This window comes from Notolepis coatsorum, assembly GCF_963971535.1.
Source record: "Notolepis coatsorum genome assembly, chromosome: 17".
Classification (NCBI taxonomy): domain Eukaryota; kingdom Metazoa; phylum Chordata; class Actinopteri; order Aulopiformes; family Paralepididae; genus Notolepis; species Notolepis coatsorum.
The window spans coordinates 23,956,765-23,979,208 of record NC_140181.1 but is presented as its reverse complement, the minus strand read 5'-3'; the positions used below and the strand labels follow the sequence as shown (position 1 = coordinate 23,979,208).

Below are 22,444 nucleotides of genomic sequence, written 5' to 3'. Positions count from 1 at the left end.
CACGTTCAGTCTGCCTTAATATGCTGGAGGGGGTTAACTGATGCACAAACTTCACACACAAGACTTCATATTTCCTGCCACACATATTTCTCCCAACTTAATTGGCACACCCTCCTGAGAGCCCAAGCAGCTGTTGCAAAACCAGAATAGTCCTTTGTAGGAGAGGGGTAGAGAACCAGTAGTGATGAGTGGACAGTCTAGGGGTAGAGAACCAGTAGTGATGAGTGGACAGTCTAGGGGTAGAGAACCAGTAGTGATGAGTGGACAGTCTAGGGGTAGAAAACCAGTAGTGATGAGTGGACAGTCTAGGGGTAGAAAACCAGTAGTGATGAGTGGACAGTCTAGGGGTAGAAAACCAGTAGTGATTAATGGACAGTCTAGGAGTAGAAAGCCAGTAGTGGTCATGACACCAACTTAGGGAGGGATGAACACCTCAAGGGTGCAAATTGGAACACAGAGATCGACTGCAGTCACACTGACCGCTTCCCTCATAGACTTCAGGGGGTAAACTCTACAAAGCAACTCAGGGCGGGGGTTCATGGTGTTAGAAGCCAATCTTGCCGCGGGTCATGGAGTAGCCCAGCTTGGCCTCGTTGTTGATGAACGACATGATGCCCAGGTAGGTCTCGATGAGCAGGGGTCTCTCCAGGATCAGGACCCCGTTAGCCCGTCCTGGGATGGGGTGATCCTTGTGGGCCTTCTTCACCGCCTGTACCAGCTGGGTCCGGAAATTGTCCATCTTGGTGGAAAAGGGGACAATAACAAGCACATAGTCAACCCAGACAGAGGTGGGTTCACTCCTTCTCCAGGGCAGTGAGCTTGGACTGGGTCCATTTAGAATGTTCACTGTATGTTGTGAAGTTAACACATTGGGTGCCTCGTAGGGGTGGGAATCGCCAGAGACCTCACAATACGATACTATCGCGATACTTGCGATACGACAGTATCGCGATACGATGAGTATTGTGGAAAATATTTTTTTCTTTTTCTTTTTTTTTATCACATTTAATTTATTACCTTTTTTCAACTGCAAAGTAAAACGTTGTCAACATGTTTTATCTAATAAAATAAAGTTCAGTCTGTTCATCTCACTTCAATAATTTTTATTGCAGAACATGGTATTTTCTCAAGCAGACGGATGTAAACACTGTAATTTGTGTTGTACCTGACAAACTGAACTGTTTGTATTAGTCATATTCTAACTTAACTGAATGCACATGTGTGTGTGTGTGGACTACTGTACTATTACAGGTATTGAAATGAACAATGCAACTTCCTTATACAATTTTTTTTATAATTTTTTTTTAATGAATAATTAAATATCGATAAAGTATCGCGATACTACTACGTATCGATTTTTCCCCCCACCCCTAGTGCCACGCCCCTTTGCCCAGATAACACCTTGAGTGCCAGCGCTTTAGTCAATGGGAGGTCGGGGATATTTGCGAACTATATCTTAAATTATGGCTATGGGTCTAAAACACCCCTCGCTTATCAATGACTTGCTTGCAGTCAACATGTATGAAACGGATAGTTTTTTCATTGGTACATTTACGTTTTATACCGTTTTGAATACGAGTATAGTTTCGGAGAGTTCTAGTCATTTCAGAGAAATTCCGCGATAATAGCCCTAAGTGGAATACACAAAACACTGTAATTTTTCGGCTTATTTATGAATAGTTTTCAAATAAACACTAGATTATCGATAGTATAGGTGTACTTATGCACGCTAGATAAGCGGGCTGAAAAATCTATTATCCATGACCTGGTCAGCGCTAACGGCATACACACACACACAGACACGTTGTGATCGCTATGAAAAAAACATCTGATTAACCCAATACTGGTAAAATAGAGTCCTTACCTCACATCAGATGTTCTGCAAAAAGATTAATCCAATTCCTGATCGCCATTCCAAATATTGATCGCATTTATTGATCCAACGTTATAGTCTGAAACGCATAATCGACGCTGCTCCGAGCCTCCCCAGTGAATGTGGTAACAGAGATGGGGAAACCCTGGACCGGACTTTCTTTCTGATGCACATGGTCACTCAATCCAATCCAATGATGTGCATTACCATCCGGGAGACGATAGGCGGCGGTATTTGCCCTTTTCGAGCTCAGAGCCATTCCCAATGATAACGTCAGGCTGGATGGATGAAAAATGTATGGATATCGCTAATAAAAGAAACAACGATTAAAAAAACACGTTTTCTAGTTTTTTCTCAGGCCTTGGCACTCAACGCATGGCTTGTTAAAATGACTAATCTCGTCGTTGGCACTCAATGTGTTAATAGAATTAGGCTCAGGAATCAGTTATTAAAGCTAATTAGCCTAATCCATGTAAAAATAGCCTATAGTTTGACTAGTATAGTCAAAGTCAGCTTTATTGTTGCTTCTCATAATGTGCAAGACATACAGAGAAGTGAAATTTCGTTTTCCCCTTCCCACGGTGTATATAAAAAAATATATCTATTATAAACAAAGTAACATATAGAACACTAAATAATAATAAATAATACCTCTTCTGTATTAGAAAATCCAGCTTTAAAAAATATATCTTTATCTTTTCAATGTAATGTAAATTATAAAACAGTAACCTCACAAAGATACTAATTTAAAAGTGCACTATGCAGTTTTGAATTTGTACATTTGCATAACTTGCAATTAGTGTACAAAACTAATTTATTACACACATAATCCTTAGAATGATTGTATCATAACACGCATCTTATCAAACCAAAACATCATTTTGAGGCATCAAAATAGTTTAAAATTATTTTCTTTCTCTCTGTATAGCTGCATACTTCAATCAATTCGGTCAACTTTGCCATCAAACTCTCGCCTCGCACAGCTTTATTTGTAATGTTTTTCTGTGTCCATGTGAGCTTTGAGATCGCCAGCACCTTTATTAGACACAGAAACATATGGTCAAGCTTTGCATGTGTTGCACTCCGCTTCCAATTAGTCTCGACCGGGACGGTAAATTGGGAATTTTCTCTGCAGTTCATCTGTAATGTACATTTTCGCATTGTGAGCAGAATCAATGCTGGTCGGATCTGTCCGCTTCCTCATCTGTTGTGTGTGTGTGTGAGCGCAGTAGCGACGCCCACAAAGCACTGAAAGCAGGCTTCTCTGGGTAACGTCACTCGCAACAGGGTACCGTAGTATTCGGTGCAACGCGCCAGTCAATTTAACTATGCATATTTTACACAAACGTTTCTATGTGTGCAAGAGATTTCAGATGTGCGCGGGAGCGTTTTGCTATGTGCGCACGGGCGCACCTTAGAGGGAACATTGATAATAACTATTATGATCGACTTACTCTCTAGTCCTCCTGTAACTGAGGGGTACAATTCCCTGGCTGTATTGTTAGATATGATACTTACTACCACTACCTCTTGTACTTTAGACTCTGGCCACCCAGTACTAGGCATAAATAATTATGGTAAACACTCCCACGTAGATGAAACGATCCAACACAAATGTACCAAGTCGAAAGTCTGCGTTTAATAATAATTAATACATAGCAAAAGGTATGTAGAGCAATCACTTAATTACATTTATGATTTGAAATAGGATGCACTTTTATGGCAAATGAGTATTCGTTGGTATATCAATAGAGAACGTCCAATCTCTGGTGGCGCAGGCGGTAAATATACAACCTGGAATATTTAAGGAATAATAGCAATGATACTTTAATGATTATAGAACTGGATACACTAGGGGGGAATTCCGGTCGCTTGTAAGACAACTGGAGAAGGGGGGGGGGGGTAGAGTCTGGCTGTATCCGTCTGGCCGAGGGTATCCTGGGAGAACCCACGGTTGTGCGGCTCGGTGCCTCAGCGATCCTCGATCCACAGATGAAAGCAGTTGGACTCTCTGTGGGCCGGCTTCCTCCGGTCCACGATGGAGAGACGTGAAGCGACCTCGTCGTGTAGAGCGTCTCCTCACCTGTCGTCCTCTCCGGGGGGGGGTTTCCAACACACGGCAGTGTTGGTCTTTATCCATAGAATAATCACTGTATACAAAGCATAATCCGTGCCTGGGAAGGCGGGCTGTCGTCGGTAGAATAATCCGGTATGCAGGTCCACTCGCTCGTCGGCTCTGGGGCTCCTCGGGTGCAGCCTCACATGGGGTCGGCCACCCTGGATAAGCAGCCAGTTCTACCCGAAACGATGGGGGTACTGACTACGATAGTATTCTCACCGCACGAAGCACTACATATGAATAGACTATTATTAGCTTAATAGACTACGTCCAACTCGACGATATAGTGCCAAATATGACTATTCAAATATTAATATACACGATGTCTCAATACCGATGGTAGGCCGAACTTGGCCTTACTCCCACACGTGGCGTCGCGGGGAGGCTTTACGTCTGTCACTCTATTGGAGGGTAAGAAACTGGACTAAAAGGGAAGTCCTACTTTAGTAGCGCAGTATATATACGCACTATGAACAAATAGTACCATTAGTGGTGCGGTAGCCAGATTCCTACGCGGAACTAGGACTTGTTCGTACATGTTGAGCGGTACGTTTGAACTGGGTCTGGGGGGTATGGCAGCCTGGCACCAAGGTCTCGACCAATAGTAGAATGGAGACTATTATGGGATGTTCAGTAGGCTAGAATGGATATTCAATGCATATTGTACAAGGAATATACAAGGGATATCAGGGAATATTAGAGAATATACAAATACAATTAAATATATATATATAAATAAATATATATATTCGGTTTAATCTGGCCCTTCACAACAGCCACCCCCTGATTGGTCCCAGACCTAATCAGTTAAGCAGAGACAGATTAATCGCGTCTATTGTCTATTTACACATAAGGGTTTGCTGTAGGGGTCAGTCAACTTCACAAAGTCATAGGGTTATAGGGTCATGGTCATCATCGATTGTGTCTGGGAGTCGGGGCAGTTCTATGAGCCTCGCCACGGGACGGGTGTAAGTGCGACCCTGGACAAGCACTTCAGCTGCTCGGACCTTGCCGTCGGCACCGGTGATCACTTTGCTTACGCGGCCGGCCGGCCACATAGCTCTGGGCAGTGATTGATCAATAATCATGACGACTGTTCCTTCTGTCAAATTGTCTCTCTCCTTTACCCACTTCTGGCGGGTCTGTAGAGACGGTAGGTAGTGCAGTAGGAATGTCCTTTGTTGTGCACTCTCTATGGTAGTGCAATCATCTATGTTGGGGTCTGCGGAGATAACAGTGCTCAATCCACAGAACATAGGTTTCTTATTCCCAGCCTCCTCTTGACTGGCTTCCCTCGGGATAGGCGTGGGCCACTCTCCTTCCGGGAGCTTTAGGAATGCTGGGCCGTCACTGTAGACATTGCGACGGGTGAGGTCATCTAGGGGCATTCCCCGGGTGATGACGTCAGCTGGGTTCTGTTTGGTATCAACGTAGCGCCACTCTGTTTCTCCGGTTAACTCTTCGGTTAAGTCTTGAATCTCGGTGACTCTGACTCCCACGAAGACTTTGTACTTGCATGAGTCCGATTTGATCCAGGCGAGTACTGTCGTGGAATCTGACCACAGGATTGTTCTAGACACCGGTATGGTGAGCTCACGTTGGATGAGCGTGGCTAGGTGCGCTCCGGCTAGGGCTGCGCAGAGCTCTAGACGTGGGATAGATTGTTGCTTGCGTGGGGCTATTCTCGAGCGGGCGAGGACAAATGCTGTGTAGATCTCTCCCCCCTCTTCTTGGGCCCGCAAGTAGGCTACTGATCCGTATGCGACCTCTGAGGCGTCACTGAAGACGTGTAAGTCCATTTTACATGTCTCTGGCCTCACCGTGGGTGGGAAGTAGCTTCGGCGCATATTAACGCCTGGGAGTGAGTGGAGCTCCATCTCCCACTCTCTCCAGGTGGATGCAAGGTGTGCGGGAATGGGGTCGTCCCAGCCCTGGTCCTTGTCCCACAATGCTCGTACAATCATTTTTGCCCTGGTGGTGTACGGTAGAATACATCCTAGCGGGTCATATTGTCGGGCGAGTGTTGTGTACACACTCCGTCTGGTGGTCGGCGCCGCCGCCGGCCTTCCCTGCTCCGTAGTCAGGGGCTTGTGTCTGTAGTGAAGCGAATCTGTTTTGAATCGCCACACCAATCCCAGGGTCATCTCCTGGGCTTCTCCCGGGATTGTAGCCATCCAGGTCTCGCTGCTGGCTGCCTTGTCCTCGGAGGAGAGGCTGCGCAGTACTTGCGGATCGCTGCTGGCCCACTGCCTGAGATCAAAGCCGCCTTTGATCAATGAGGCGCGGAGTTTAATCAGGAGAGCCTCGGCTTCTTCCTGGGTTGAAAGGCTTTGTAGACAGTTGTCTACGTAGAAGCTGTTCTTTACGCTGTGTCGGACCTCTTCGTCCGCTGCTGGGTCCTCTGCTACATGTTTCTGTAGTGCAAATGTAGCACAGCAGGGGCTGCACGTCGTTCCGAAGGGGAGGACTTCCCATTGGTAGATGGCTGGGTGCTCATCTCCTGGCTTCTCTCTCCATAGGAACCGTAACAGGGGCTTGTCCTCCTCTACTAATCTCACCTGCAGGAACATTCCTTTAATGTCCCCGCTGATGGCCACCTTTTCCTGGCGGAAGCGGAGTAGAACGCCGAGTAGGGAGGGGCCGAGTGTGGGACCGGGCAGTAACTCTTTATTCAGATTTTGGGATCCGATCTGGTAGCTGCAGTTAAATACTATGCGGTCTTTACCGTTGTGATGGACCTTGTGGTGAGGCACGTACCACGATTCAGTGGTCTGGTCAGCCTCTTTAATGTCCATCTTTGTGACGTGTCCCGCTGTGATGAGCTTCTCAATCTCGGCGCGGTATACACTCTCTTGGGCGGGGTTCTTGGCTAAGCGCCGCTCCGTGTTCAGCAGGTACCGTTCTGTGGCGTCTGTCTTGGCGTGGAAAGTAGGCATTCCTTCTCGCCGCAGGAGTGGCGTGGCGTATCTCAACACGCCGTTGACCGGGACTCTCTTGGTCCCTGTCTCGAGGAGGTGAATGGCGTAAATGTCATCTTTAGAGCGAATGTCTTTCTTTCCGTTCTTAAAGGGCATTTGTTCCAAGGTCCATAGCCGCTCTACGTGTTGCAGGAGTGCGGTTTCTCCCTCTGTGACTCGGGAGTGGAGACATCTAGTGGCTGTACTTCGGTTGAGAGATTTGGCGAGCGGGCCTTGGAGAGTCCATCCCAAACGGGTCTCGACTGCTGCAGGACAGCCTCGGGGTCCGGTATGAACCCGGTCTATCGGGACAATGAGGTCTGCATGGTCGGAGCCTATCAACAGGGTCGGCATAGCATTGTCTATGAGCGGGATCGGTAGCTTGCGCAGATGTGCATATTTCTCCATCAGCTTGGCGACGGGGTATGTGTACCGCGACAGTCCTATTTCTTGGCTGGTGAAAGCGTCTGTAATCTGGTACCGTCGCTCAGGCTGGCCGCTTGCTGCGATAGAGAATGAGACATTCTCGCCCTTTATCGTCTTCAAATCTCGTCTTATTGTCCGAATTGTCATTTGGGTTTCGCTTCCCCGCAGCCCTAGCTGGGCCGCAGCGGAGGCGAGCAGAAGGGTCTTCTCTGACCCGTCATCGAGGACGGCGTAAGTGTCCAGGACTTTATTCTGGTAGCTTAGTGTCACACGCACTACTTTTAGGAGTACTCGGGCTCCACTGCTGCTGGCGGGATCGATGTACATGACGCTCGCTTTGCTGCTGGATGGTGCGGGTGAAGGGCGCCGTCTGTTACTGTCGTGAAGTATGTCCAGATGGGCTCCATCGCACTTGGTGCACCTTTTCTTTAAGCGGCATTCGGCTGCCATGTGTGAGCGCGCACAGCGAAAACAGCGCTTGTTGGACTTTATCCATTGACTTGCTTCCTCCGCGTTCAGCTTGGGGAAGGAGTCACATTGCGCTAGCCAGTGTTCTTTCTCACAGTAGGGGCACACTATCTTCCACTTCTCCGTTCTGGAGGGGGTACTGTGGCTCCTGCTGCTCGGTACTGACTCCGATTGGTGCATCACAGTCACCGATCTTCTTCCATCATTTAGTCGTCTGGTTCCTTCTCTGGAGCCAGGGGTGCTCCGTCCGAATGTATCTAGCCGTAGGCTGCTGACTTCTCTCGCCAGGAAGTCTGCTAGATCGAGGAGGTTCGGTTCGGGACCATTCGGGTCTCGGTGGTCTCTCTGCCGCCTAAAACGCTCCTGTCGAGCGGGCGGCAGCTTCTCCAAGATCCTTTCCACATTTGAGTTGGCGTAAAGTTCATGCCTCCCCTTCTCTCTCTGCGCTCCCAACATCCCTACCAGGGACTGCACTCTGATGGACAGGTCGTCCAGTGCTCGATTGTCTATTGCTGGGGGTAAGCGGTCGATGTGTCGGATCTCCTGGATCACGTAATCCCATATGCGCCCATACCTCTGGTCCAATGCTACCAGCGCTGCTGTGTATGGGGTGGTGGAAGTCGCGTAGGCGAGCGCTATATTATGTGCGCGGGGTACCTTTAAGTGCTTCAGTAGGATGGCGTATTTATGGCGTTCATCCAATACATCCACCAACATGGTCTCCAGACACATGCGGAGTTCTGTATACTGGGCTCGGTTCTCTTGGGTGAAGTCGGGTACCATAGGCGTGCCAATGTATGACGCTGACTGTGGATACATCGGCGAGCGTTGGGGGAGAGGCCTCCTAGGCGAGTCTCCTCCCGCTCCTTGGTATGGGCTGGTACCGGCAGTGTACCATGGCCCGCTTGTCCAGGTGCTGTTCCTCGGTGCGGGTCGTGCGTCGTGCTCACCCGTGTATAGAGTCGGGGGTCTGTAGCGCAGCTCCGCGGGAGTATAGCCTGGGCTGTACCGGACCTCCTGGTCCGGTAGAGTACTGTGCTGTCGTCGGGCGCGGTTCTCCTCCTCTTCCTCTTCGTCTTCAGTTAGGTCATCCAGTGCTTGTAGTCTCTGGTTTAGCCTCTCCACAGGATATGCTGCTCCTTCCCGGTTGCTAGGTCTCGCTTGGACCGGTGGGGGGAGGTGGTCTGTGGGGGGTATAGACCTCGTCTGTTGGTCAAGTTCAGGGTTGTTTACTCGGCTAGGGGATGCCGCCCTGGAGGTGTGTCTAGACGAGTTCCTGGAGCCTCTGGCGGAGGGAGAGGGTGTTGTCCGTCTGATCAGCTGTTCTATTAGTTGCGCTTGCTGTCTGTCGCGCTCTGCGTCCCGTAGAGCACCAGCAGCTGCTCGCTGGCTGTCTGCTCGGTCTCGGGCCACATTCTCTTCCATCTGAATGCGTCTTATTTCTAGACGTATATGCTCTTCTTCGCTCCGCTGCTGGATCTGCAGTCGGTCGCGTTCAGCAGCGGCGTTCAGGCTGATGAGGAAGGCCTGCTGTAGGGTCCTCTCTGCCTCGCTGGGAGAAGGCGGTTGTATAGGGGAGCCTTCCCTCGGGGTACTCCTTGCGGAGCCTTGGAGCTCTATCTCCACGGTGCTCTCCCCGTCTTCTTCCGTGCCGAGTTCTCTCTCGGTAGCGTTGTATTCCTCCCGGGACTCATCGGGGACTACTTCTTCAGTACTGGCGGGGTGTGAAGTCATGTCTGGTTCCCACTGGTCCCCACCGTGAGCTTGGTCAGTTACATTAGAACCCGTAGGGGCCTCTATGGTCGGGGTAGTCTGGGCGTTGGGGTTAGACATACTTTTACTTTCTAGTTTTACCGCGTTTACTGTTAGTAGAAGACTAGGTTGTTGACTGACAGCGTAAGCCTCTAAGTACTGAGGGAGCCGTCGTTCGCGCTGCGGGCGTTGGTTAGGAGGATCGTTTCGTGGAGTGTTCATCATAGGCCATTTCAATATTAATAACACTATATTAATATTACACTAATTACCCTCCGGCTCGAAGGACCAATTGTAACTGAGGGGTACAATTCCCTGACTGTATTGTTAGATATGATACTTACTACCACTACCTCTTGTACTTTAGACTCTGGCCACCCAGTACTAGGCATAAATAATTATGGTAAACACTCCCACGTAGATGAAACGATCCAACACAAATGTACCAAGTCGAAAGTCTGCGTTTAATAATAATTAATACATAGCAAAAGGTATGTAGAGCAATCACTTAATTACATTTATGATTTGAAATAGGATGCACTTTTATGGCAAATGAGTATTCGTTGGTATATCAATAGAGAACGTCCAATCTCTGGTGGCGCAGGCGGTAAATATACAACCTGGAATATTTAAGGAATAATAGCAATGATACTTTAATGATTATAGAACTGGATACACTAGGGGGGAATTCCGGTCGCTTGTAAGACAACTGGAGAAGGGGGGGGGGGGGGTAGAGTCTGGCTGTATCCGTCTGGCCGAGGGTATCCTGGGAGAACCCACGGTTGTGCGGCTCGGTGCCTCAGCGATCCTCGATCCACAGATGAAAGCAGTTGGACTCTCTGTGGGCCGGCTTCCTCCGGTCCACGATGGAGAGACGTGAAGCGACCTCGTCGTGTAGAGCGTCTCCTCACCTGTCGTCCTCTCCGGGGGGGGGTTTCCAACACACGGCAGTGTTGGTCTTTATCCATAGAATAATCACTGTATACAAAGCATAATCCGTGCCTGGGAAGGCGGGCTGTCGTCGGTAGAATAATCCGGTATGCAGGTCCACTCGCTCGTCGGCTCTGGGGCTCCTCGGGTGCAGCCTCACATGGGGTCGGCCACCCTGGATAAGCAGCCAGTTCTACCCGAAACGATGGGGGTACTGACTACGATAGTATTCTCACCGCACGAAGCACTACATATGAATAGACTATTATTAGCTTAATAGACTACGTCCAACTCGACGATATAGTGCCAAATATGACTATTCAAATATTAATATACACGATGTCTCAATACCGATGGTAGGCCGAACTTGGCCTTACTCCCACACGTGGCGTCGCGGGGAGGCTTTACGTCTGTCACTCTATTGGAGGGTAAGAAACTGGACTAAAAGGGAAGTCCTACTTTAGTAGCGCAGTATATATACGCACTATGAACAAATAGTACCATTAGTGGTGCGGTAGCCAGATTCCTACGCGGAACTAGGACTTGTTCGTACATGTTGAGCGGTACGTTTGAACTGGGTCTGGGGGGTATGGCAGCCTGGCACCAAGGTCTCGACCAATAGTAGAATGGAGACTATTATGGGATGTTCAGTAGGCTAGAATGGATATTCAATGCATATTGTACAAGGAATATACAAGGGATATCAGGGAATATTAGAGAATATACAAATACAATTAAATATATATATATAAATAAATATATATATTCGGTTTAATCTGGCCCTTCACAACACCTCCTATAATAACTGATGAGAGGCTGTCTGTGTTGAATGGAAGCTTTTTCTGGAATATATTTAAATTAGAATGTACATTTGATCATTAAAATGCTATTCCACAACAATATTATCATTTTCCACTTATGTAAGCATTATTTGAATCAAAATGTAAATAAAAATGAAATAATCCACTTCATTTTCATTTCAAGCGCGACAGTGGCTCGAGAGGTAGAGCAGTCGTCTGGTGATCCGGAGGTTCCCGGTTCGATTCCCGCTCCAGTAGCAGAGTAGTATCATGTTGTAGCAGAGTATCATGTTGTAGCAGAGTAGTATCATGTTGCAGTTAGGGATGGGAATTGATAAGATTTTATCGATACGATTCCATTATCGATTCTGCTCATCGATCCGATTCTTTATCGATTCCCTTATCGATCCCTGATAAATTTATAATTTAAATAAATAAATTGGAAATGCAACAGAACTAAGCTGGTTAGAATAACAACATGCAACTTGACATTTCTGATTGTCATTTATTGTTGAGCCCCCATGTCAGAAAAATACAAAAACTATAACTAACTATAGCCTACACTTAAATAAAATAATGTATGAGATTCTCTTAAAATTTATTTATTTTTTGAATTTTTGTATTCTTAAACTAATTTAATCTATTGAATAACGACCTGTTGAATGTAACTACAGTTCAATATCTTAAACTAATTTAATCTATTGAACAGTAGTTGCATTCAACAGGTCGTTATTCCTCTGACTCGCGCGCACACACACACACACACACACACACACAGTGTATGTTGCACGGTACTTCCTGACTTACCTGCGTTATTTTTTTTCGTAGCCGCAGTTTGCCGAGACGCTCTCTGATTGGCCACTGACGTTTCTGGTCATGTGACATGTGCGCCCAGTCGCGTGACGAGCTGTGTCTTTGCCCATTTCCGCCTCGAACAGCCTGCAAACTACCTAACGCCTAGTTTATCACTGGTTAAGCTTAGGCGACTCTTTCGAAGTTGGTTAAGGTTAGAGTTTGGAATCAGGGCTGGTGTTCTATCGCCATGCTCTAAGACAAACTCTAACCTTAACCAACTTCGAAAGAGTGCCTAAGCTTAACCGGTGAAAGAAACAGGTGTCACACGATTGGGTGCACATGTCACATGACCAGAAACATCAGTGGCCAATCAGAGAGTGTCTCCGCAAACTGCGGCTACGGAAAAAAATAACGCGACTTACCTACTAGTAAACAGTCAACGTGATCACACGCTCTCCGTCTCTTATGTGAACTAAAGAGTACAAGGTTTACACAACAGCCCCCACATTTAATTATTTTTATTTGTACCTGTACTACCTGCTGTCAGCTGTTATCTCTCTCTGTGTCTGTATGAGCTTGGTTAGCTAGCGTTAGCTCCGCGGCTGTTAGGTTGCCCCAAATTAAATTAATGACTCGGTTCTAAAGCATTAGAGTAGTTTTCTATCACTGCACTTAGAAACAGTCAAACAGCGGGAGCATTTCAGGGCCCTATTCCCCGTACCTGGTTCAACTAAGTCGATCAAGAGTCCCATTATCCAGATTCAATTAACCCGATGTTTGAATCCGGGATGTTCCTGTTCCTCGAAGGTGGATTCAGTCTCGTTCATTTGAACCAGACTTGAGACTCAGGATAATTGCGGACGGCCGCTTCAGCTGAAAAGACAGCAGGTGTCGATCGCAGAAATCCTGATCTTCTAACGGCATTGATTGATTGATTGATTTAAAACTTTATTAACAGATTGCAGAATGGGTACAATGCAGTACGGCTCAATAGCCTCGCCGACAAGTTAAATGCATAATCTATAGGCTAATTTTAAGTCCCTCATTACCCCAATCAATCGGATTATATTTCTTTAAACGTGCCTGCTGGCAGTAGGCTTATGGAATGAATAATCAAATGAGATCTTGCTAGCGAAAATAATTAGTTCAACTCTTTCAGAATAAGGATACGGCTCTCTTGTCCATTGATGGATGTATGGTGGATGTTTTATTTGTCTGGCACCGTGGTGTGATGGTTAGTCCTTATGCCTTTCACGCGGACGACGCGCGTTCGAATCCCCCCTTTTTCTATTTTTTTCTTCTTTTTGCAATGTAAATGCTTCAATTTGGTGCACTTTGAGAGCTATATAAAGAATGACATCCTCAATGCATGTAGATTTATAATATTTTAACTTAAAACTAGGCTACTTTTGCGTATAGTCATTAATATTATATTCCAAAGAAATTATATTGGAAACGCGGGGTTTCGAACTAGGGTCATCCGCTTGACAGGAGTAAGCACTAGCCGTTGCACCACTGTGCCAGACGGGATATATCCATTGTGTATCCATCAATACAAGAGTCCCGTGTTTCGAATATTTTTCTTTTGAATGAAGTTTTATCTCTTTATTCTCAAATGCATTAATGTGACGTCAACGGCTCATTCAATTGCTCAAATCCGTCAAACAGCGCATCTCATCAGACATTTTAATCCCAGTTACAATATCACAATAACGTGTGAGTGATGATACAATTCAACAATCCTCAGATTCCTTGTAATTCATAATCCACAAAAACCACAATCCACGCATAGACACTTCAATTTTATGCTTGAATGAAACACAATCCGGGCGCTCCGTTAAGCAAATCTACAGCGGAGAATATATGAAACTAATCAGAGCCAAACGGCCGATAGGTTTCATTCATTAAAAATATCCCCGCGGGATTCACATTTGCAATGCGCCGTTATTAAAATAACCACATGCAGCGTGTATCGCGACTCCGAGCGCCGTATATGACGTGCATTATTTTATTTAGGACAAAGTAAATCTATAGGCTGAATATGATTTATTATCAGCATTTAGTTCTATTATTATACATTTCAAAAGCCCCCTCTAGGAAAACGAAGCACAAAAACATAATTCAGAATGGTATAATGGGATCTAGACTGTGAGAAATATTTCAGGAAGCGAGCTGGCATTTCTTTGCGAGGGCGTGGCCATGGTTCATCCAGCTAACTGAACTTAACCCTGCTCCGGACCAGGTTCAAACTTTCTGATCTGTTACCATGGTGATTTAGAAAATCCGACTTCGGGGAACGGAAAGGTCCGGCTTAAGTCAAGCTATGCTGAAAATTATCCGGCTAACTCAGTTAGCCAGGTACGGGGAACGAGGCCCAGGAGCATATGACCAAAACCCAGGCAATTTCGAGCCCTTAAGGAATCAAATAGTCTGCCATGGCTACATGCGTGGCGCTAACGTTATTGTTTTGAAATGCGCAACTGTCAGAAAAACCTGGCAGCGATAAGAGGAATCGATAGTCACGGAGGCATGCGATTCCAGGAATCGAACAATTAGGAACCAGCTCCCAACGGGAACTGGTTTTCGATTCCCATCCCTAGTTGCAGTAACTGGAATATGGGCAGAGTCACTATTGTGTGTATTGGCAATAGAGAGTGCATTTTCTGTGACATTTATTTATATGAACATATTCAAGATTGTTACTTTAAGCCAGTATGGTAATGGTGTGTGTTTTTGGTAGGAGCCTTATGGGGCTGGCACAGCCCTGAAGCGCCACCGAGCGCTGGGATCGGCTTTCAGCACCCTTGTTAACATATTATACAGTTCAGATCATGTTAACAGATTATACTGTACAGACCATGTTAACATATTATACTGTTCAGACCATGTTAACAGATTATACTGTACAGACCATGTTAACAGATTAGACTGTTCAGACCTTGTTAACATATTATACTGTACAGACCATGTTAACAGATTAGACTGTTCAGACCTTGTTAACATATTATACTGTTCAGACCATGTTAACAGATTAGACTGTTCAGACCTTGTTAACATATTATACTGTACAGACCATGTTAACAGATTAGACTGTTCAGACCTTGTTAACATATTATACTGTACAGACCATGTTAACAGATTAGACTGTTCAGACCTTGTTAACATATTATACTGTTCAGACCATGTTAACAGATTAGACTGTTCAGACCTTGTTAACATATTATACTGTTCAGACCATGTTAACAGATTAGACTGTTCAGACCTTGTTAACATATTATACTGTTCAGACCATGTTAACAGATTAGACTGTTCAGACCTTAACATATTATACTGTTCAGACCATGTTAACAGATTCGACTGTTCAGACCTTGTCATATTATACAGTTCAGACCATGTTAACAGATTGGACTGTTCAGACCTTGTTAACATATTATACAGTTCAGACCATGTTAACAGATTGGACTGTTCAGACCTTGTTAACATATTATACAGTTCAGATCATGTTAACAGATTAGACTGTTCAGACCTTGTTAACAGATTGGACTGTTCAGACCTTGTTAACAGATTAGACTGTTCAGACCTTGTTAACAGATTATACAGTTCAGACCATGTTAACAGATTGGACTGTTCAGACCTTGTTAACAGATTAGACTGTTCAGACCTTGTTAACAGATTATACAGTTCAGACCTTGTTAACAGATTAGACTGGACCGGTTTCAGTGTCTCGTCTATTTTAAGCATGAGCCGCGAGTGAATGGGACATATACCAGATTAGAAAACCATGCAAACTAGATGAACAAACATGTTATTAAGCATTTAATATGTTAAAATGTTAATGTACAGATGAAGGGTAGGATGTGCTTTGCAAATGCTGTCCATTGTGGAGAGGAGGGGAGGGAAAGCAGAGAAAGACACACACACACACACACACACACACACACACACACACACACACACACACGCACACACAGAGAGGAGGGGTTGGAGAGAGTGGAGAGAGACAGTGCAGGCAGACACTTTCTCTCTTGGGCCGAGACAGGTACAAACGGAGACAGAATGGTTTCAAATCATGGATTTAAAATGTCTCTCCACGCTGTCCCACAACCCATCCCCTCTCCTCTGTGTGTGTGTTCGTCTTTCTCTACGCACGCACACACACACACACACACACACACACACACACACACACACACACACACACACTGTCACACACACACACACACACACACACACACACACACACACACACACACACACACACACACACACACACACACACACACACACACACAGAGGGGAGGGGTTGTGCGACAGTGTGTATCAGCTCTACCTGTGACAGCAGAGCAGACTGTCGCGTGAGAGAATCACTGCTGGTGTGAACAACCAGGTGCACTGCTCAACACAAGAAATTAGTTTGTGGCGCTTTGAGGCTATTCAGCCCTGGTCTGTTCCCAGTGTCATGTGTGTAGATTAGCTGCTGTACTAGTCTCCACCTTTTGTTCTTTTAAAATGAACACAGACTCCGAAAGAACACCGTAAATACATTTGACATATTTCCTCCATGGGCCTGAAATCTGCAGAGTGAAATGGACTAAAACTGAATTGTATTTAGCCACTGCTTTAGTGAAGGGAAGGGTTGGTACCTGGCAGAGCGACGCCACCTTCTCATCAGCACGTGCCATGGGGTGCTCTGTGAACGTGGCATACGGCATGTCTGTGGACCAGGGGTTCCAGCGGTTCATGAACGAGGCCCGTGGACGTTTGTCCCACTGGACACGGATTCCATAGCCTTCCCGCCTGTAGGAGATGGACCATGAAGGGTTTTTACCACACAGCATTGTCAATGAGGGTAAGCTGTGATGGCTACGCCAAGGCCATGATGTAAAAGAAAAATCCACCATTAAAGATTTAAACATGTTAAACAGTTTTAGTTTTCAAGAAGAATATACTATTTTCATTGGAGCTACGGTGAAGCTGTTTTGCTTTCCACCAGCCTGCACCGCACCGACTCAACATTACTTTATTTGTTCTTTGGGCTATTTGTTTTGGACATAAAGGCTGCCAAATAAAAATACATACAATTATAGTTAGGGCTGGGTTAAAAAAAAAAAGGATTTCCCGATTCTGAATAGATCTTCACTTGAATGAGCAATTATCGATTCATAATCCAGAGATCGATCTTAAAAAAAATAGCATCCCCCAATTTAGTTGTTATGCCAATTCCCTATAATTATATGGCTGGCCAGAACCAAAAACAATGGCAAATTTAATAAATTGATAGTGAAACATTTATTAAAATTAACTCTGTGACAGACAGACCCGGCGCCATGGGCGGGCATTTTTGTCAATCAAAGTCGACTATCCAAATCCTTAGTCAGGGACAGCCCTAGTGGGCACTGATGTCAACAACAACACTACTGAAGCTAGCACGGCACTCTGTGAGAATTTGTTTTCTACCCTCAAGAACGTCTTTGCAGAACATCGCCTTAGTATGCTTCATCGACGCAAGGCCAATTTAATTCAGTTGGCATTTGAGAAGGACTTAACAAAAAAGTTCAGGAATGAGTGGAGGGGCAGTGTTTTAAGAAGATTTCACTCTGTCCCCAAACGCTGCTTGCCGCTCTACTAATGATGGTGAGTAGCCTGCGGAGGAATTTTGTTTGCTTTTTATGCACCTTATTTTTGTTAGTTCAGTTCAGTTTGTCGGTGCATTCAGAAGTGTTGAATAAATGGAGACTTTTCAGAGATATAGAATAGAATAGAATAGAATAGAATAGAATAGAATAGAAATGTATTATCCTGAGGGACATTTGACACTGTAAATCACTCAACATTAAACATTTAGACAGAACAAGTCACAAATAAGAATAACAAAAGAATAGAATAAAATGAAATAGAATAAAAGATACAGTAAATAAATACAGTAAAAATATACTGAAGTCTACAGTAGGTGTAATAATGCACAGTGCTGTTTAAAAAGTAAGAGTCCAGGAAGATGGTAACTGTCACCCTGTGCTCAGTGATGCAGTGAGGCACAGTGATGCATTGTATAGTCTGATGGCTGTCGGAATGAAGGACTTCCTGTGCCGTTCAGTGCTACATTTAGGTAGTGTGAGCCTATAACATGCTCCTCCTGTCAGCCAAGTCTGTGTATAGTGGGTGGGAGGGGTTTTCCCTGATGGCCTGGAGCTTAGCAAGGCTCCTCCTCTCCGCCACCCTCGCTAGAGTCCAGCTCCACCCCAACCACGCTACTGGCCTTCGTGACCATCTTATCCAGCCTGTCTGTGTCCCCTGCTCTCAGTCCGCTGCCCCAGCAGGTCTGTTATATATATCCTTTCAGTCTGTTTTTGTATAAGTGAATGTTCTTAAGATAGAGAGAAATTAGATTTTTCAACTGCCTCTCTGCTGTTTAGTTCAGCACCGTGGGCAGCGCCAAGCAAGCCACAGCGCCGCTGTCCCAGCTGAAATGTATAAAAGGGAACCTGTGTTGAAAAACCATTGTGCCCCCCCAAGAACATTTTATGCCCCCCCACTAATTTGTTTCTGCAGCCTGGTCTGGTGACAGACCACCTTATAACTAAGACATACATTTGTGGCAGAGGCAGAAAATGGATACAAAATCAAATGGATCAAAGCTGCTGCATAGGTGGCATAATAAACTGTAAACAAGCAGTTTTTTCTACTTTCCATTCCATGATTAGAGGGTTCCTTAGAGGGTTTTGGGAAATCAGTGGCGATACCCAGCTCTAATTATACAGACGAGCACAGACATAACGTGTAGAGCAGATGAGCACAGACAAAGTGTGTAGTATAGATGAGTACAGACAAAGTGTGTAGTATAGATGAGCACAGACAAAGTGTGTAGTATAGATGAGCACAGACAAAGTGTGTAGTATAGATGAGCACAGACAAAGTGTGTAGTATAGATGAGCACAGACAAAGTGTGTAGTATAGATGAGCACAAAGTGTGTAGTATAGATGAGCACAGACAAAGTGTGTAGTATAGATGAGCACAGATAAAGTGTGTAGTATAGATGAGCACAGACATAATGTGTGTAGTATAGATGAGCACAGACATAAAGTGTGTAGTATAGATGAGCACAGACATAAAGTGTGTAGTGTATAGATGAGCACAGACATAATGTGTGTAGTATAATGAGCACAGACAAAGTGTGTAGTATAATGAGCACAGACATAATGTGTGTAGTATAATGAGCACAGACAAAGTGTGTAGTATAATGAGCACAGACATAAAGTGTGTAATATAGATGAGCACAGACAAAGTGTGTAGTATAATGAGCACAGACATAAAGTGTGTAATATAGATGAGCACAGACAAAGTGTGTAGTATAATGAGCACAGACATAAAGTGTGTAGTATAATGAGCACAGACAAAACGTGTGTAGTATAGATGAGCACAGACATAAAGTGTGTAATATAGATGAGCACAGACAAAGTGTGTAATATAGATGAGCACAGACATAAAGTGTGTAATATAGATGAGCACAGACATAAAGTGTGTAATATAGATGAGCACAGACATAAAGTGTGTAGTATAATGAGCAGACATAATGTGTGTAGTATAATGAGCACAGACATAATGTGTGTAGTATAGATGAGCACAGACATAATGTGTGTAGTATAGATGAGCACAGACATAATGTGTGTAGTATAATGAGCACAGACAATGTGTGTAGTATAATGAGCACAGACATAATGTGTGTAGTATAGATGAGCACAGACAAAACGTGTGTGTAGTATAATGAGCACAGACATAATGTGTGTAGTATAGATGAGCACAGACATAATGTGTGTAGTATAATGAGCACAGACAAAACGTGTGTGTAGTATAATGAGCACAGACATAACGTGTGTAATATAGATGAGCACAGACATAATGTGTGTAGTATAGATGAGCACAGACATAATGTGTGTAGTATAATGAGCACAGACATAATGTGTGTAGTATAGATGAGCACAGACATAATGTGTGTAGTATAGATGAGCACAGACATAATGTGTGTAGTATAATGAGCACAGACAATGTGTGTAGTATAATGAGCACAGACATAATGTGTGTAGTATAGATGAGCACAGACAAAACGTGTGTAATATAGATGAGCGCAGACATAATGTGTGTAGTATAATGAGCACAGACATAATGTGTGTAGTATAATGAGCACAGACATAACGTGTGTAATATAGATGAGCACAGACATAATGTGTGTAGTATAGATGAGCAGACATAATGTGTGTAGTATAGATGAGCACAGACAAAGTGTGTAGTATAATGAGCACAGACATAAAGTGTGTAGTATAATGAGCACAGACATAACGTGTGTAGTATAATGAGCACAGACATAACGTGTGTAGTATAATGAGCACAGACATAACGTGTGTAATATAGGAGAGCAAAGACATAACGTTGAAATACACACTCTGCTCCATGCTAAACTGTAGGCCGGCGCATTAGGTCGGTGTTATAATAGTACTTCCAGTTTGACAGTCTTACTTGGTGAGGGATTTAGGCGGGAACTCGAACTCGCCCACTGAGATGGTGTCCACAGCGTTGAGCGAGATGCGGACCACTTGCTGACACAGCAGGTTGATGAAGTCATATTTACACACCAGCAGGGACCTGTGTGCACAACCCAAACAAAGGAGTCGATGACAAATCAACCAAAAAGAAAATGTCGGATAGGATTGCTTGATTGATTGAAAAGTTTTATTAACAGATTGCAGAATGGGTACAATACAGTACAGCTCAATACACACAATTGTTAATTCATCATAACATAATATATGACATACATGACATACAGATAGACAGTACTGCTACATCTATACATTTATGACATACCAGATTTGCAAATACAGTACTGTTTGTGATACAAAAAGAGTCCAGAAAAGGGAGTATATACATTTGACGTAAAAACTGTACATTGGAGGAGGTGGGGTGGGGTTGGGTGGGTAGGAGGGGTTGGGGGGGGGGAAACACTGTACAACTGTACAAGCAAAACTGTACATTGGAATATTGACAACCATACTAGGTAATTTACTGTACATTGGAGGGGGTTGGGGGGGGGGAAACACTGTACAAACAAGCAAAACTGTACATTGGAATATTGACAACCATACTAGGTTTGATCTATCCTGAAAAGTTCTTAAAATCAAAACCCAACGAGGAGTTGTTTACCTGTCAGTTATAAGAACCAGTCTCTCCTTGTCGTTGTTCCAGTGGTCAACTCTAGAGAAACCACACAAACAGAACGAATTATTTAACTAGAGATAGAGGAGGCTACACATGTATCATGCATTCATACTCTTTGGCGCCCCCTGTTGTCATTATGGGATAGCCCTACATAAACATTGGGTGGGTCCCTGAATTAACATGTACTGGAAGCAGTTAATTTTAAATAACAGAAGTGCTAACGCATGCTCATCATCATCAAAAACTATAACCATAAACCATTTATATTTGTGCAAAACAATTATCAAGTGTATGATGCATAATAATGAATATTATTACAATAATAATAATCCAGGCCTACTCACTCAGACAGTAGCCAGACACTCAGTACTTCTCCATCCTCTGAAGGCAGCGCCACTGTCCTGATGTCGCTCACAGCCTGCTCTATGGTACCTGGCTGGAATCAGTGGCACAAAGCTGTCATCAGATCAGAGCCGCATCTGCAGCTGTCAAACCATCAGCTGATCATTGCACTGACGTTTGTCTTGTTTACATCAGGCCCAGGGTCCCCCATTTTCAATTCATAGTGACATTTATGACATACACAACAACATACATGACATTTATGGCATCGTTTGAAAAGATTCTGAAACAAAAACTCACCCTGAATACGAAGTAATCTTTCACTTTGGCTTGCATCGTGGGGTTATGCACGAGAAAAGGCGTCAGCGTTTGTAACGGCGAGCAGCAGGCCGTGGTACCGAGGATCCCCCCGGTGGTCCCCGGCGGCGTGAAGGCGACCTCCACCCCATCCTCCTCCTCGGTGTCTGCGGGATGGAGCACCGCAGGCTCCGCCGCGTCGTTCAGCTGGAGCATGGTGATGGTGCAAGAAGCTGCTTTTTAATAAAACAATATCATCCAACTGTTAGACTTCATAATCCTTCTGAGGAGAACGGTTTAGAAAACACAGTGAGACACCACCAGGCTCAGACATGGTCAAGAAATACAGGATGCGTCATACACTATGCGGATGGACAGGGTCTCCTCATTGATCAGCGCGCAGGAGGAGAAGGAGACATGTTGGAGGAGCGCTGTGGACGCGCGGACAGAAGAACTGAGCGGTGCGCGACATCA

General features: G+C 44.9%; 1 protein-coding gene across 1 annotated transcript; it reads right to left on the bottom strand.

Moving 5' to 3' along the window:
• Positions 1 to 544: 544 nt before the first annotated feature.
• Positions 545 to 22,186, bottom strand: tprg1l (tumor protein p63 regulated 1-like; the record flags this gene model as incomplete). The annotated part of the gene is made up of 6 exons (XM_084332995.1): positions 545 to 739; positions 16,764 to 16,917; positions 20,633 to 20,758; positions 21,317 to 21,367; positions 21,676 to 21,767; positions 21,974 to 22,186. The coding sequence occupies 6 exons, from the start codon at positions 22,184 to 22,186 to the stop codon at positions 545 to 547; spliced, it is 831 nt and encodes a 276-aa protein (XP_084189121.1).
• Positions 22,187 to 22,444: the final 258 nt, after the last annotated feature.